The sequence below is a fragment of the Diospyros lotus genome, chromosome 8 (genome assembly GCF_014633365.1).
Source record: "Diospyros lotus cultivar Yz01 chromosome 8, ASM1463336v1, whole genome shotgun sequence".
NCBI lineage: Eukaryota > Viridiplantae > Streptophyta > Magnoliopsida > Ericales > Ebenaceae > Diospyros > Diospyros lotus.
The window spans coordinates 6,765,110-6,783,663 of NC_068345.1; the positions used below are offsets into that span (position 1 = coordinate 6,765,110).

The 18,554-nt window shown below is 35.9% G+C and overlaps 1 protein-coding gene across 2 annotated transcripts; it reads right to left on the reverse strand.

The window, feature by feature from the left end:
• Positions 1-267: 267 nt before the first annotated feature.
• LOC127807519 (SWI/SNF complex subunit SWI3C) lies at positions 268-15,209 on the reverse strand. Of its 2 annotated transcripts, none has more exons than XM_052345422.1 (9): positions 15,001-15,209; positions 14,322-14,894; positions 13,227-13,762; positions 5,969-6,332; positions 5,806-5,879; positions 3,245-3,354; positions 2,815-2,888; positions 2,562-2,743; positions 268-1,098 (listed from the first exon to the last, which is right to left on the reverse strand). In XM_052345422.1, the coding sequence occupies exons 1-9, from the start codon at positions 15,017-15,019 to the stop codon at positions 640-642; spliced, it is 2,391 nt and encodes a 796-aa protein (XP_052201382.1). In that variant the 5' UTR covers positions 15,020-15,209; the 3' UTR covers positions 268-639. The 2 variants fall into 2 exon arrangements, with proteins under 2 accessions (XP_052201382.1, XP_052201383.1); XM_052345423.1 differs by having other exon boundaries at positions 895-1,061.
• Between the last annotated feature and the right edge of the window lie 3,345 nt (positions 15,210-18,554).

The window sequence follows — 18,554 nt, forward strand, 5'->3', positions numbered from 1 at the left end:
AATAGTTTTAACCACGGGGGGGGGGGGCCTTCCTCCTAGGCTGACAAAACCAATTGGCCCAAGACTGTTAAAGGGACGAAAAAGGAAGGATCGTTTTGCAAAGCAAAGGCAGCGTTTAGAAGCTCTCAAGCCTTTAGAAAAATTGAAGATACCCGAATGGAAGTCAAAAACCATGTGACTGCCAATGCTACAAGCTAATCTAGCAGAGCATTCTACCAAGAAATAACTGTGTTTTGGAATGTAAATGACATGTAAGGGACGTCAAAATCATAAAATGGAGCTCTAAAGTATTGCTCTAGTTGCTTATATTATCTGTACAACAGCTAGCAACGGTTTAAGTGTCCAAATCAGTTTCCTTCTCCCTACAATTGAATGTTGAATAACAATAGGCATACAAACCAAAGTTACCAATGAGCTGCACGAACCAACCGAGTAACTGAGCCTTCATAAGAATGGTTCTTCTCAGACACCAGCCGATAGTTGTGAACCAGCCCCCAGTGACTCATTCCAGAGACTAGAAGAACGAAGTCTATGGCTTTGAATCACCATGTTTCCTTCCCTTATTCCAATATGGAAAGGGAGAGAGGAGAGAGCCCAATAAGATCACAAACTGCGTTACTGAATTGATCTCACTACTTGTTAACCCGGACCGGGGCCACTGCCTGATACAGGCCTCAGCATTGGATGATTGAGAGTGGACTGGGCATTTGCTGCTGCACTGAACATAGCATTAGGAGAAGGAGATGAGGATGGGTGTAACGCTGAAAGTGGCAGCCGTGGTCCAAGTCCATACATAGGTTGACGTGCCATGAATTGGGGATGGACTGGCTGATTGTTGCCATACCCAGAAATGAATGGCTGTGAGGATGAGCCCGTTATGACTGGTTGCCGGTTATTGCCAGTGTTATTAACCGCCGTTGGATTACCGCCCTGCATGTTCATGGGTGAAGTCACTCCTCCAGTGCCAAACTGAGTTGACATTATGCGGGTCCGGTCAGCAGCAATCCTCTGCCTTGCCCTCTCTACATGTTCACATTCCTTCATTAACAGTGTTTCCACCTCTGCAAATTGCTTCAGCTTAAGCTCTAATCTCTTCAACTGTGCCAACCAGGGAAATAAATGTTGCAAAGAATAAATTTAAAAAATAAAAATAAAAATAACAAACAGAAAAGTAATTTACCAAGAAAGGATACAACACACAGTTAAAATATCTTTTACCCAATTTAGAGAATATTGCAACTTGCAAGTAACATGAAACCATGAACCGTTCAAGCAGTTGAGCAGAAATCAATGAATTCAGCATGGAAGAGTGGTTTTTTCACCTGCCAACTTAAATTAGTTGACAAATTTAAGCAGAGATACTACAAAAATATCCTAATAATAAACCACCAGATGCTAAATCTTGGATTTAGTAACAATCTGTCTGAAATATCCCAAGAGACAGTTTCAGTTCTTTTTTCCGGAAATAGTGCCCCGACCATATCCTTCATGTTAGATTCACGATATCAACTATGCAATAGAACACGAACATATTGATTATCTTCATTCACCCCATCTCATGAAACTTTTCCAATGAAGATGGTGCTAAAACTTTATCACATTATTCTCTGCTAGAGGCTTATTCAGGAAGGGCATCCGGCATAAACTTTTGCCACATTGTTCTTTTGCATGACTTTTAGAAGTCAATTGTGATATTATGAATGTCATGCTACCAACCCTAATTTGGTTAGGATAAGTTGCAATTGGTGACAATGATTAATGAAAAGTGAGTCGCATGTCATGCTAAGAAAAATTTTATTAGATTGGCTACAAGATTAGTTTTGTTGTATGATATAGAATATTGGGCAGTAAATCACTAATATTTGCAAAATATCAGCATAATAGAGATGAAGGTACATTGGATGTGTGGTAATGTAAGAAATGATTGAATTAAAAATGAGACTATAAGGTTGGAGGGGCTCTTGCAGAAAATAAAATGTGAGAGACACAATTAAAATGGTTCAATCATATAAGAAGAAGACCAATAGACAATTTTATGAAGAGAATTGACGAAATAGAAAGCTTTTAGCAAAAGAGGTAAAGAAAGACCACAAAAAAACTTTGTAGGAAACTCTTAGGTAAGATATTCATTAAAATGGCCTCACAGAATATATGGTCATAGATAGAGATGATTAGCAGGATAAAATCTATGTAGCCGACCACACTTAGTGGGATTAAGACAATATGTTGTTGCGATGAATGGCTTGGATCAATTTGACCCTATGATTATAATGTGTTATACAGTGGATAACAAAAGAGAGAACTATTTTGCGTTTGCCCTCCAATATAAGAGAGATCTACAAGAATACCTCAATCTAGAGTAACACCTGTAAACACCTGCCATATGGAGTAACACCTAGCATGTGAATGTGCATGCAATATGCCTTGCACATCAACTTCAACTAGTGCATATGTAAGCATGAAATGTGGGCATGGAAAATTTAATTAAAATTTTGAGAAAGAAACATAAAGTGACAAATTATTAAAGTCTTTACAGGATAAGGAAATCCCAGAAAATCTACCTGATGGTTTACAATATTTGCAGACAGCCTTTGAATTTCACGCTCTTCATGATCTGCAAACAGTTTTGCTTTTGTTGATGCAGCAGAAAGACCAGCTTTGGCCGCACATCTCACCTTTTCAGCAGATAATGGAGTGACCTCACCATTCTGATTAAATTGACTTTGTACTCTGGAGTTATCTTCTGAAAATTTAATTTACAACAACATTAGATAGGGAATAATTAAATAAGAACAAGCAAATTTGACATTCTACCTTTTCTCTGATTTGTGTTTGGATTTCCGGCGTGAGAACTGCCTTCATTGTCATGCCAACTCTCCAAATTCATCCTTCATAGGACAAACAAGAAACGTAACTAATTTTCTTTCAAGTTTGAATCCATAAAGTCGGTATTTCCAATCTAGAGCGTCAACAAAGTTATAAATGACTTGTACTAAAAAAACTTTCCAGCATAACTCTGTTGGAACAAATTTCCTCACGGAAGCTGAAAGCACAAAACACCATTTGAAGGATAGTTCAAGGATTTGCAAGCTAATAGTAATGAGGTGTACAAGAAAGAGCAAGGCCATTTTCCAAAATACTAAATATTATGGGCAATTGCCTAGTAAACTATGATGATAAAACAAAACTGAAATGAAGTAGCATATAGATTTCAAATACCAACAAGTGAAGAAGTTACACTCACCTATTACCATGCCCAGATGCCTTCTGAGAATCCTCAGACAGTACTTCCAAGGATGCATGGGCACAAGCCGCAGCAACTCTTGGTCCCACAGCAGATGCCAGAAAGGCAACCTAGTGTAATTTCCCAAAAGTTAAGTCTGAAGGAGTCAAATTGAGTGAAAAAGTGAACATTTTATGAAACTAACAACAGAGACATTACAAAAACAAATGACAAAAAGTGTTGTTACATTTATCACCCATGTTCTTTCACCAAAATCTCACTTTAGCCCTTTTTCTAATTACAAAATCAACACCCTCAAGCTTCCTATCAATCATAATGTCAATTGTTTGTCACCTTCCATCCATCCTAGTAATAGAAAATGCCATCTCTCCGTCCAATTTACATTTTTACCCCAAAAATTTGATTGCTCTAATTGAGAAGGTTAAACATAAAAATTAGTAACATTCAGTAATAACTTTATTATCAATAATATTGACAACTAGAAAGCAACAAATTGATAAAAGATAATTACATTTTATATCTCCCTCCAAAACCCTCACCATCACTTTTTAGCAAGATTAAAAGGAAACAGAATAAAATCTTTTAATCGTAAGATCCCAAACAAGTCAAAAGTCTTGATCTCTATCACCTTCACTCCCTCTTGCACGTGTACACACACAAACAAATGCATCGCTCCTCTTTCTTGTTCTTTCCCCTTTACAATCCCTAGTAAACAACCTGGGTTTGTGTTTAGAAAGTGGCATCCCCAATGCACGAGGCTCCCTTTCGTGACAGTTAGGGGAGGCTTGTCTTTGTTCTCAGCTTTTCTCTTACTTTGCAAAATGGTTATTTGTACAACTGAAACCCATGACTTTCTAGTCAAAAGCTACCAATTTGCATGTGTTTATTTTCTTCATTTATGTTTTTCAAGGTCAAAGCATACGCAGTTGATTGTGTATCAGATCGCATGCTGACAACACATGCTAATATGCAATATGAGCATATGAAATCCAAGCATCCAATCATAGCATTTACAATACATTCATTATCACAGAGGTCCTCCTTACTAGCCCATCAATAAAAAAAATTTCCACCTTACTATCAGGTGTCCAAAATGAAAACAGGGGCAGTTTGTTTGAGTTCACATAAATTCTTCCAGACTTCATTCAACTAGCACTCAAATTTTTACAACCACAATGACTTAATACAGTAAGGAAGTTAAAAATGCATCATTTCTTCAAGAGTATTAACTGAACCCATTTATAAACAGGGAAACATTTGACTAAGATTGCAAAAACAACTTCCATTACTCACGTTATTGCCTTTAGTGCAATCAACTGGCTCTTATTTCAACTTATATAAAAGGTGCCCTAATTAATAACTGTTTGTAAGCAAAGGAGGGATTCACAAGAACGAGTTTCTATTCAGCCTTCTCCAACTCTCTAAGTATTTGATTTTAACACAGAAAACAAAAAAGCAAAAAAGCACAGCAAGATGAACATAAAAACTCCATGGGTAATTATTGACTTAAAAATGCACTCGACAGTGTTCAGATGACAATACAAAGAATGCTGTAAAAGATGGAGAATCAATCATATGCCTCAATTTAATGGTAGGGTGTAAAATTGGAAGGAAGAGTAACTAGATGAAGAGATTGAAAGGGACAACTAGTGGCATCTCATTGACAATAGGCTTATCTCATATATCAGCACCCAAGTACCTGTCTGTTTATGCTAGCCATAGATGAACCAACTAAAAAGGTTCAGAACAATGAACTATATGTTTTAATAGACAAAAAGATGTATGATAAGATATTTTAGAATCATAATTACCTAAGGTGATATAAAATAATGTGAAGTATCTGGATTGTAGTTTTACAAAGTAGACCAGCAGTGAAATTTGGATTCTAACAAAGCAAGGATATGGTACAGTAATCCACGTAGGAAGTCCAGCGATGTGGGATATGAACTATGGGATCAACCATGAACAGTCAAATATCTTGAGTTCTGCTATTAATAGAGACCAGATTCGGTCTTGTGCAATACTTAGAGCTTCAGAAGAAAGCAAATATCTAGAGTCTTGGATGAGTCCCTAATGACTTTGCCTAGGTGAGTCATGAATACCTTCAGCAGTACTTGATCAAGTAGATTCAAGTCAACGGTGCTAAATAAGGATTCAGTCTTAGTTGTATGGTTATAAGCTGAACATTGTAGTCATTCTTACATTGTGCAAAGTTCAAATGGTCCTTAAATCTAACCCGAGACTGATACCTACAGTAGGAGTTTCCTCACAAAAAGCATTTTTGCCTTATGTACCTTTCAGAATTTTATTTATTGTTGGTTGATTAATTTTGGCACAAACCTAGTCCATTATCTCCAGACCATCCCCACACAATTTCATGATCCCCCAGGAGGTCTAAAGACTTCCAAAACCAGTATAACAAGGTTTCAAATGGTACAGAGTAATAAAGGCTAGAGAAACCATGACAAATAGGAACACAAGAAGAGAGTCGATGCACATCATACACTGACATTATATTTCCATCAACCAGGTAAATCATAGGATTCAGCAAATCAACTTACCAAGGCCATAACTGGGTTAGCAGAATTTGAAAAAGGAAGCCTACTCTCTGAATCTGGGTCTTGGGGCCAATATCCTAGAGGAATAAATGAAAAGTGCAAGTACACAAAGTTACAATCAAATCAGCATCATGTAAAATAACAAATAGTAAGTGCATAATTATACCTGCTGAATCTCCATTTGAATTTAATTGTGATCTTCCAGAATCATCTCTATTTAACAAATTTGAGGAGAGGGGCACGTTTGGAATCTCAATATTTTCCAAAGGGCGGTCCTCCATTGGAAGACGGATAAAATGAAGGATGCACTGTGCTTTTGACTTAGTACCAACATGCTCGGCTATTTCATTCCAGTTCTCCTTGTACATCTCCATAGCTTCAAGCAGCAGTAGTGTTTCCTGATCAGTCCAACTTTCCCCATCCAGATCACCATAATCTTTAGTAGTATCAAACCTTACAAAGTCTAAGCTTGAATGGCCTGTAACAAATTTTCCATCATGGAAACAGTCCAAGCATAGCACTGAATCAACCTGTTGAAAAGGCTTTAATCAGCCACTGAAATAAACCAGAGAAAGTGTAGAAAATGTCCAACTTAAATAGTAGTACAAAGGACCAAACTGCACGGCCGCCCCTGCCCCCTCTCTCCAACCAAAAACGAAAGACAAGAAAAGAAAATTCTATTTCCCCTAACGGGATTTTAAGCTATAAATCCAAGTTTGTCAAACCATAATCAATAAGATAGCAAACAAATATATGGGGGTACTGAATAGTGCCACAGCACAAATAAAGTTCAAAATTACCTTCAATCCAAAGCATCTTTAAGGAATGAGCACTTCCTCAATATATAGAATAGACATAGAAGCAAGCACTCACAGCCCTTCTTTGACGCATAGGAGTATGATAAACATTAATTTGGAGGCAGATGCATATATAAAGTACAAAAATCTGTTTGAAGCCTTTTTTCTTCTCAATAGCAGAGTTACTGTTTGATACATGCAGTCAAATTCGAAAAACAAAGCTCATTTAAAATTAAGGATAGATAGACTGGTACAAGTACATTTGGCATATGCACAAGTGCACCCAAATATGCAATTTTAATGGGATACAAACATCTTACCCTATGTTTGGATGGGGGTAAAGAAAGGGAGGGAGAGGGATGAAACGAGGTCAATTCATAAAGGAAGGGAGGGTACCTTACCTCTCTTCTGTCCTCCCCCCTCCATTTTCACACCCGATTTTTTCTTCCACCTCAATTTGGGTAGGAAGGAGGAATAAGGAAGTAAGACAAAAAAAAATATTTTTTCTTCCTGTTTCCTGTTATGTCCTTAGTATTTTTGTAAGAGAATATTTTTCATAAGCCAAATAAAACATTAATCTTTCTATATAGGTGAATTATTTCCAATAACATCTAATGTGCCTCTCATAGACTTATTTTTCTATGAAATGTGGAGATTATAATTTTAATTAGGCATTTGACTCTTGGGTAGTATATTTAACTACTGACATCTTATTTTTGTTACTCTGCCATTTCCTCCCATTTTATTCTTTATCTAAAAAAGGTAATATTCATTACATTATCATTATGAATGTACATGTTTTTACTCTTCCTTAAGGCAAGGGAGAGTAAAAACATGTACATTCCTTCCCTTCCTCTTCCACTTCTTACCATTATGTACCTTCCCCTCCTATACCCCACTCCTCTCCCAAACAACGCATTAATGTCTATTCTTCAAAAAACTTCAAAGAAAATTAGTTCCCTTCCTACCTTCCATTATCTATCTAGACAAAGTAAGATTACACTTCCTCCCTCCCAAACAAGGAGAACAATCTTTAAGTTACTTGCCTTCTTTAAGCTACTTTCCCTCCTCCCATAACCCACCATTCTCTCAAACAAAGGATTAGTTCTATGATTGGAAAAACTTCGAAGAAAAATATCCCTGAAAGCCCCACTAGTAGACCAATGGGTCCAAATATTGGTATCACATAATGAGGCAGTGCTACCAAGACACTTGCCAAACCATCAACATTTCAGTAATTGGTGATTAAGGTCTTCCATATGCTTATATATTCGTTTATCATCCATGTTTCCAGGCCATAGTGTTTTGATATTGCTAGGTCCCATACTTCTTTGGAGTATTTAGGTATTAATTCATTTAGGAAAAGTTGTTTAATAGGCATACACAGCTAATTACCTTGTTAAATGCAAACAACGCAATAAACTGAAAATGTTGAACACGGAAACAAGACTAAGTGTTGAACTTGCATTTGGGGGCAATCCAAACCAGGTCATACATATATGGCACCTGCTCAGTACCCTAGATTTTTTGATGTCCAAAAAGAGTTCAACTAGGAAAACAGATGTCTGGGAACATTTGGAGACAAGGCAATGCAAATGTCAAAACAGTTGAAAATAAACAGGAACTTTGAAGTTATGTGACTCAGAGGATTGAAATAGAAGTTCACCATAACACATCACTCAAATAGTTACTTAGGTGCCAAGAGGACAATTTTGAATTCAAGAGGGAGTTTCTATTTCAATCCTATTGGGAATGGGTTCTAAGGGATAAGATATACCAATAGATGGACAAGAAGTTAGGGTTGGTATTATCCTTAAAAGAAACCAAATTCTAAAAGAAATGTATATATTGGGAGAGACAATAATATTCTTATATCCAGAGCTTCAAAAAGACCACTAGAAAAATTAACGTATCTCTTCCAAAAGGTGAAACTCAATTGATTTCTTTTAATCTGTAAGCACAATCTGGTAGCAATAGTGAGGTTACTCCTTTATGACGGAAATGCGATGTATTCAAGTTATGGATGGTCTCTTTGTGCGCCCCCCCCCCCCCCCCAAAAAAAAAAAAACGGAAAGAGGAAGGTAGGTAGTATATAAATACAACCTTCACGAAACAGGAGACTATGCACAAGGACACCCTTTAATATTAATGCAATGCAGAGGACTGGAGCCCACAAGATAACTAATGAAGTCATGAATTTTAAGTGATTAAGAGTATTTGATTATATCTTTGAGTATTTTAGTTTTATTAGGATTCACAATTGAATGGTAAAATTTAAGTGACATTAGGACATCATATTAGGTAAGATTAGTTTAAAACAAGTTTTAAGTACTTTGGAAGTCTTAGCAAGCCTATAAATATACCTTATTTGCGTAATAAAAAATTAGGAGCTTTGAAGATGAACAAAAGTTAAATATTTTGAAATAGCTTTGAGCACCCCCCCCCCCCCCCCCCCCAGGTTCTGCCAACTTCCTCCTTCCCCTTATCTCTTCTCTAGTATTATCTTTTCCCTCTTTCATATTTGTTTTCTTCTCCATCTGGATTTCCCTTTCTCCCTGTGCTTCTTCCTTCACTTACTCCTCCTCCCCCTAATCTCCCTTCTCCTCTTCTTCTGCTCCCTAGATGTTGCCTTCTTTTCTCTTTCTCTCTCTTCCTCTACAGTTTCTATGTTCTCTGGGTTGTTTTCTCTATATCTCTCTCAGCTTCTTTTCTTCTTCCCTTTTTTCCTTCTTGCCTTCTCTGACTTCTCTTTCTACTTTTTACAAATCTGTTTAGTGCTGATGCTGCCACATTCTTCTTCAGGTGCACTTTTTCAAGCTATATCAGAGACTCTCGAATGGCCTTACATAGACCATAAACTTTTAATTTCCCCATTCCTCTTTGTTTTTAGTTCCCAGCTGTCATGACCCAAAGAATAATAGAAGGGTATTATTGTAATAAGGTAGAATAGTTTGTTAGGGATATTTTAACAAGTGGTTAGAAGCACATGGGAGCATGTGCTAGGCTATTAGAAGGCAAATATGCCTATAAAAGATTGTTGTAATGGTTTGTTTCATAATCCAAGAAATTAATGAATTGAACCATCTGATTTTCTCCTCTTCCAAATTCTCTCCCCTTTCTTGATCTTCATCTCCCTCTTCATTTTTTTCTGTTCTCTAATCTCCCTAACACTTCTTCTAATCTCTTCCTCATTCTTCCCATTTCCTCCCTAATTCCCTTCTGTTCTTGGCTTAGCTGAATCGGTTTCTTCTGATTCCCAAACTGATCCTAGGTTAAGCCCTAGGATCATGACACCAGCCACTGTTTTTCATTATTCAAGTCTATAAAACACCTTTCCTTCATTTAAATAACAGGGAAATTACATCAGCTCCCCTTCATCGAAGCAGCAGACATCACTTTATCCCTCTCATATGCGCATGTGTGTGTATATGTATTACAACACTAAACTGCCTCATTTTATGTGGAAGTGCAAGGACCATTTTTCCCTTTTTCTGTACTCTTTTCCCATTCACATTAGCTAACATATTCTTAACAGAAGGGCAAAATGGCCCCTCCTCCCATAGAAAATGAGGGGTATAGTGTTACAATTTATACATGAGATGATAAATTGATGGATGATATTAGATGAAAGTGAATTTGCATAATTTAACCTACAATACCCTTTCACTTCAAGCCTAAGACAACTTTAAACCTTTTCATTCAATTTTTAACTCTTAGCTCAGCTTTTCAACAATTAAACTACAGTAAGTGGCTGCAGCCAACATATTTTATTACAGGCACCCTTTTATTGGGCTTACCTAACCAACCTGACTTGTGATATATTGATAGAGGTGAAAGTTTTTTAAGCCATATGACCAGCCCAATTCAACCTATAGATGAAATGAAGTTCCAATTCATTAAAGAGTTTATGATGCCCATACTGAGATTAAATTCAAGGCTGTTATTTTTGGAAAGTTGACCTGATTTTCCAAATCATTTACTTAATACAATTGAAAATTGGGGAAAAAAGAGTACACCAAGTGCATTAACATTAAATGTGGAGATAAAACTCATTACCAAAAATTATAACAGCACCTTGTGGTTTATTTTTATATGCATGCTTGGTATCAGAGTAGGTTAGCTTAACTGCTTGAGTATAACCCATCAGTACCTTAGGAACTAATGATTCTTCTATGAAAACATTCCAAAAAACCTTAGGTTCGTAGAAGAGATGATGATTCTCCCAGTGGAAGCTCTAGTTCTGTTCACAGAAAAAATTTCTGAATGTTATTCATCACCCCCATCTATATTGCTCGGTGACTTGAAAAGGCAATGAGGGACTTTCTTTTTAAGAGTTAAGGGAAGAAGCAGAGGTAGACCTCTGGTGAAACAGGTTGTGTTTAGGGATCTAGACCCCTGTTTTGAGAATGAATAAATTGAGACATTCATTTTTTTTCTATTGACTTTCCTATAAAAGAGATTGCTAACAATCACATACCTCTAAGTCTCATTTGACCTGATTAGTACTATCCAATTGTTCTGTGACATGAGTCAGAAAGTCCACGACCATGTAATATTCTAGACTAGGCATCATAGAAGTAGGTATGGGGGTCTGGATTGCCAAGAAATGCTTCTTAGAAGAACTTCATTGTGGCAAGACATTGGGTAGCACAGAAGTTAAAACAAGTAAACTAAGTTGTACACGAGATCCATCGCTACTCTGAACACCACAAAGTTTTTCCATTCCCATTTTGTTGTACAGCAAGGAAAGCTCCTATTACACACAAAGCTAAAATCCTATTTCTTAGCAAGTCAGCCACAAAATCAACTGTAATCAGCCTTAGATAAAATCTCTTACTTCTCTAAATTTAACACGACACTACATATATGCCTAACCTACAACATGGAAGGATGAGGAACTCCACTTAACAGGCCTTCCATGAGACAACAAAAAGAAGAATAATGAGGACAAGAAGAATGCTGCACAGTAACCCCCTAGAAAACCAGTCTCCAAATTCCTCAAGAGCATGGAAGCAAAGTCAGTAAATTTCCCAGACCAAAACCCCCTGGGGATTAGAATTGTCCATCCCTCACTGATCAAGGCGTGAATGATATCAATTATTAGAGGGGGCCCATAGTGCACAAGGTTTACCACTTTGCAAGAGTAGAAAGATGGTCATTTCTGCATGCAGCCTTAATCCTTGCTCTGCAAGGACTGCAAGGATTAACTTCCACACCTTAAACATGTGATTTACAATCACAGCAATCTTATAGTTAACCAATTAGATAAACAGAAACATATAGATAGCATATATTTGTTTCATGTAGTAATATCAAAATTGAAGACTCAAATATTAGAACCCTACAAGATACATAACCTAAAGACTTCCCCATCCAAGTAAGAAAGCCCAAAAAAGAAACCTCTCTTGAGGCCTCTGGATAGAGCTAGATTAATCTCTTCAGCAGCAACAATATTCACTGCAATCAAGATAAATAAAATTTGCACTGTTGGTGGTCCTTACCATTAAACCAAGGACAAGGGGATCAATCCATCCAAGTCAAATGTTAGTACCACACATTGTTGGCACACAATTATAAAAATATGTAGAGCTCTATGAAATAATGTTCGTCTCATGTCAAAATTTCTCCTTAATTTCCCTTTTCCAATATACACATCACATCTATAGTGCAATAAAATATGGGGACAGACTAAATGGATTAGTGCCAAAGTTTGTAGTGGAAGTCCACTATCTAATCCAAGATGGGGGCAAAGGTAAGAGAAAAAAGATATCACCTTCTCAGTCTTGTTATATCTCAAGTGCAAAAATATTCATGAGTCCTCATATTGTATCCAGGAGCTAACCGGGAATTTGAAAAAAGGGCAGAAAAAGGCACCATATATGATGTCAAATCTTAACCAGATTATGCCTTTACAGCAACAAATAAATGCTTGTTTAATCCCAAACATCCAGAAGCAATATTTGTTGTCATTGGTTTGCATGCTGCATCAATAGATGACAATTCCTTAAAGCATTTGCATAGCAAAAGAATTGATACAGCCTTATTGCATTTCGTGCCTAATTCTATACAAAATCCATCAATATGTATAAGATGAAAGCAGGATAGTGACTGCCTTTTTAAGAAGAAAATAAAAAGTAAAAGGTACAGTAACATTTCATTTTATCTAAGAGATAATCTTATATCCCATCTCCCAGCGTTTCATATCTTAACAGGTATCATAAGTTCATGGATGTGTACACTAAAATGGTGCCCAAAGATAAGGAATACACTTAGTATCCTGCAAAGACTAAATGTGTCCAGTTTCAAGGTTAATCACCAAGTAAGATTCACCATTCACAATAATATAGTTAGCCATATTTACCCAGTAAAAGATTATTTACTATCTTTACTGATGAGAGAGAGAGGGGGAGAGAGATTTATCAACCATCCTAAAAGGTTCAGATTAATGTATATGACAAGAATCCACAGATTTCATACCCCTTTGGTCCACAAGTTGTTTTAGTAGACAAAACAAGATGTACATGAATAATGTGTATGAGTTATGGGGATGACAAACACAACAAAAAATAAATGAGCTAAAACATTGAAAGTGAAAAATGAAATGGCAGGCAGAAAACAAAGTCTCACCTCCTTCTGCGACTGATAGTAGACAAAGGGTAGAGGAGAGGAACAATAGTTGCATCGATTTTCAGATAGTCGCTCTCTGATTCTTCTGTCTAAATCAGACTCTTTGCTTTCATGACATGACAATGATGGGTATACATCTGCTGCTTTCAGCCTACATCTAGGCTTGTCAAAGTGAATTAAACTATCAATGGACTTCAAAGCAGTTGATGGCACATGAACCTCACCAGAGGAATCCTCTCTTAAATTCAAACCATCACTCTGATGTGCACAATTGGGGGCAGCAGCACAGTAGTTAATAATTCCCCAATGATCAAGAAACCTAACAATTCGAGTTAAATCATCATTATCAATACCAGCTACCAATCCTTGGCAATCAGCAGCAGAGAGTCTTGTATCTGGGTTTTCCATGTACTTGGCAACTAAGCGATTCCGACATTCCATATACTTTTCAGGTGTATGGTCAACTGACTTCCCAGAGAAGAAATGTGGGACTACTTGTCTCTCCAATCTGTGGACTGTATTAGGTGAAAACCAATCTGCTCCCAGCAGCAGGTCAACAAACAAATGAGCAAAATTAGAAACAATTTAATTTGGGTGGGTGTCCGTGTTTTGTGTGTGTGTGGGTGTGGATTGGGGGAGCGGATTTGAATAAAAGAAGAACAAGACTAACATAGCAAAATCGAAGCACAGTCGCATAAAGGAATTCCAAAACCTATGTATGTGCATGCCAATAAATATAATCATATAAGGAGAGTGAAGGAAAATTGCAAAGCTCCAAATCAAAAATGAAAAAACAAATAAACAACTAAATAAATAACCAAGAGATGCATAGATACAGAAAGCAAGCAAAAACTAATTATTCGCCACAACCCAGAATAGACAAAACATGCAAGAAATGCATGCAAATTACTGACCTCAAATACATAAATACAAAAAGCAACCTAGGAAATTTAGCATAGAATATGCATTCATATAATTAACTCAACCAAAATATTCCCCACAAAAACATAGATACTGTGATCAATATGCCCACATAAACACATACATGTATACAAGATAAAGAGAGCATGTTAGAGCACGAGGGAAAAAAGGCACCTGAGTGCATTGGCACAACATGAACTGCGTTACTCCCAAAACGCTTCACAACTCCACGACCTTCCATAATGGGAGGCGGCGTAATCACATACGCCGAAGAAGACCCCTCCGCTCTCTCGGAATCCCCAGCCGCCGCCAACAGCACCGGACTATCGGCCGGCACGGCAGACCGCGCCTGGAGCTGCCCGTGCGACACGTTCTCCAGAACGACGCCGTTCTGCACAGCCTTGCCCTCCCCGCACCGAATCGACCTCTCCAGCGCGACAATCGCGAGCACCGACGAGTGAGGACGATTCACGGTGTGCTTGACCACCGGCGGGAAGTCGGAGATTCGAACCCCGCCGTCCGATAAGACTTCGCTCTCCCGCGCAGTCGGACCCGGATCGGAACCGGGGTGAGGGTTTTGCTGCGGCTGTTGATCGTCATCCAATTCGTGCTGCTGCTGCTGCTGCTGTTGATCGAGGTCCTCCTCCTCCTCCTCATCGTCATCGACGTCGTCGTCTTGGGGCTTGGGGCGTCGCCCAATTGGGGCCTCCCTCTTCCGCTTCTTCCTCCACCTTGTCCTTGCCTCCGCTGCACATCACAAAGCCAAAATTCAAAAACCTCAATTTCAAGAACAGTAGAGAAAATAGAGTGACTGTGTGTGTTGGAGCGAGTGAAGTTAGGTTTGGGATTTTACCTGAGGACGAAGCAGGCATTGTTGTTGAGGAATTCAGAGACAGAAAAAGAGAGATTTGAGAGGTCTGGGACAGAAAATGAGAGATTTCAAGTTTCAACTATCGTCCGTGTGTGTGTGTAAGAAGGCGAGGAGGTTTGCGAAGAAGCTTTGGCTCTGCCTTCGCAGCCCTTTTTGGATGGATGCTTCGCCGTGGGAGAGAAATGTTGTTGTCGTTGTAGCTTCAAAAACAACAACATTTTAACATAAATACTTTCGATAGTTTTCTAATATTCCCAAAAAAAAATATATTTTTTTTAATTCAAAAAATTCACAACGAGTCAGATTTTGCTCACCCTATTCTCTTGAGTTTCATTGGTCTCAACCTAATACCATTGTTACAAAAATAAGTTTTAAATCGTATTCTCGTTCAAATTAAAAGTGAGAATTCTACGACCTACTCGCATATTTTAAATTTATCTTAATTAATATATAAAATATAAAAATACATTTTAAATTTCGACTTAAAAGTAAGTTATACCAAAGTATTGTAAATTTCATTTGTTTTGAAATCTTATTATATTTTCATAATTCTTAAAATTTTAAAAATAATCAAAATAGCACGTTCTCTCTCTTTACAATCACTTATTTCCTTATTTTTCTCTCTCTTCTTCATACTTTTCTCTATCGAACCCATTACTCTTCAGACAACTATCTCTCGACCTTTTCTTTTTTTTTTCTTTCTCACACATGCATGATTGTCACTGACAACTAAACCCTATGTTTTTTTCTTAGGCTTCTACTTGTTTTCATTATCTCTATCTAATTTGGACATTATTTGATATTCATTCAATTTAAATCTTTATCTAATTGTTCATCAAAATACAATCATTCATTCTTTTTTTTCTTCTTCCTCCTCTTAGCATCGTCTAAATCTTTGCTCTATTCCTTTACCAACATTTCTTACGACGTCACATTTTTCCCTCAATCAATTATTTTTTAACGAATATTTATATACTCTAACCATCCAATTGTCAATTCATCACTTTCTTAACCTAAATACTTATTATCCTTTATCTCTTTACTTATGAAATAGAACCCTAACTACTACTAGGGTTGATCAAACCCCAACAATTATTGGTGTTTTATTGGTTACTAGTGTTTTCCTTTTTTATAACGTTTTTTTTTTAAATTAGAGAGAAATGAGAGATAAAAATACATGAAAAATAAAATAAGGGTAAAATTGTCAATTTAGCTATTTTTCTCTAATGTTTTCTAAAGTTGGACAGAGATGAGAGATATAAATATATGAGAGAGAAAACAAGGGTAAAATTGTGAATTTATATCATTTTTTTGTAATGATAAAGGAATTTATTATCATTTTTAAAATGTGAAGAGTAGTTTTTGCAATTTAACCAAACATCATAGATGGTTTTGAAATTTACTTAAAACCATTCAAACAGATAACGCGTGATCATTATCAAAAAAAAATTTAGCCATCAAGTTCTTAAACTATTTAAAATAATTAAAAAAAAACTCAAAATCAACAATAACTAACAAGAATATATCATAGTGTCATAAACCTAAATAAAATTGTTTATTGAAAAATCTAAATAACAATAATAATAGACAATGTCACAAACATAAATAAAAATTATAATAATTTTATAATAATAACTTTTCTTAAATCAAAACGGGAGTGCATAAATGTCATCCCTACTCTAATCTTAACAAAACTAACATGACAAATTTTTATTGTAAAATAGAATACCTGCCCTCGTAGCAGACAAGTTTATAAAGTTAAATGAAGTTTCCATTTTTACTCTTAATTTCTCTTTAATCTCATAATTCTTGCAAGATCAATTGTATTAATGAGTATAAAATTGTACTTTCAAATTATACTTCCTCGTATTGAGGCCAATAGTGATTTTAAGTTTTCAAATGCACTAGATTATTGAAGGTCTTTTAAATAGTATATGTGGTCAAGGAAAAAAATTATTTTGTACATAGATAATTTTTGAAGTGTAGTCTATTATGTAGATTATAATTTGCTAAATATTTATGTTAAAAAAAGTAGTAAGCAAATTGATAACGTTGTTTATCCACCTTAATATGATGTGTGGTCATTTCCCCAAACAAAACCCTTGATGAGGTTGCATATCCACATTAGCATGACTTGTGGGTTGTCCCTCGTAGTCGTCGAGTAGTATTTGGCTACTTTGAACTAAGCCCTAAGCATCCAAAGATAGGTAGAGACTTGTTAGCAACCCCTAAATGGCAAGCAACAAAAATATTAAGAGGAAAATATTATCTTTTTGTGTCAAACAACAAAACTAAGCGTGCGAGACCTAACAATACTCAATTAAGTGAACTTCCTTTATACGAACAGTGTACATATCACACACACATCGCACATAAATCCTACACATTCAAACTTGCCATACAAACCTACCATATTTGAGTTCATTGTGCTTAAGCTTACCATACAAAGACTTACCATGGATCTTAACTAGTCTTGCTCAAAGACATAATATCCTCACTTGCCATTCGCAAAGAGAGCACACAATCAAGGTATAATAGAGCACATAAATTAGGGAGGTCGATCCCCATTTGGCATAAAAAATACCTATTAATAATCTTCCATTGATATTTCTTACATAATTGTTTGGGTGACCATAGGATATTGTGTATTTACCCCATTTCCAATTTTAGTTTGAATATGACTCGAGCATTGAAGGGTCATTCTAAGCAAATATCAAGTAGTCTAGATGTAATATCCTAAAATTTCAAGAACATTTCGGAAAATGAGAAAACATAATTCTTTTTTATCTTTAGGGATAAATTAAAATAATTCTCATAAACACATAATTCTGAAAATTCTCTTATTTTCCAAAATTAAAAGAAAAACATAATTCTTTTTATCTTTCAGTATTACCATTAAATTATATTTTTGTCATTCTTATTGCTGCTAATTGCATTTACGTGACTTTTGATGGCATAAACACACATATAATGGTCATGTTCTATACTTATGATGTGGATTAAAATGGTGGATAATTAAATTTATTTATCATATATGATCAAATTGTTTTTGTTTTGAATTTGATATATTAAATTATATAACTTGATAAATAAATTAGTAGACCCCTTAAGTTACATGACAGTCTCAAAATATGAAAAGTCTTTATTCTGTGTGTCACTCATACATAAAAATTATTTTTAACTCTCACTAAGAGATTCATATTTTGTATTGACATATTCATGTATTGACATTTTCAAATATGTCAAGTAGTTTTAACTTTAACAAAAGAAAGGAAGGGGTGGTGAAAGATTAGTTTATGATATTTATTTTAATTTTATGTTTTATTTGAAGAAAGTTTTGAATTATTGAGACATTGAAGTCTTTATAAATATTTAGTACTTTTCATCAAATTACTATACTACTTAAGTTGAAAGTTTTAAAACTAGCCATATAAGATCGAAGTTAATTGTGTCTCTCAATGAGTTTTGATTTAGGCCACGTGTTGGAAGTTTATATTATTATTCGTAGTAGTAGGTTCAATTTTTATTACATTTTA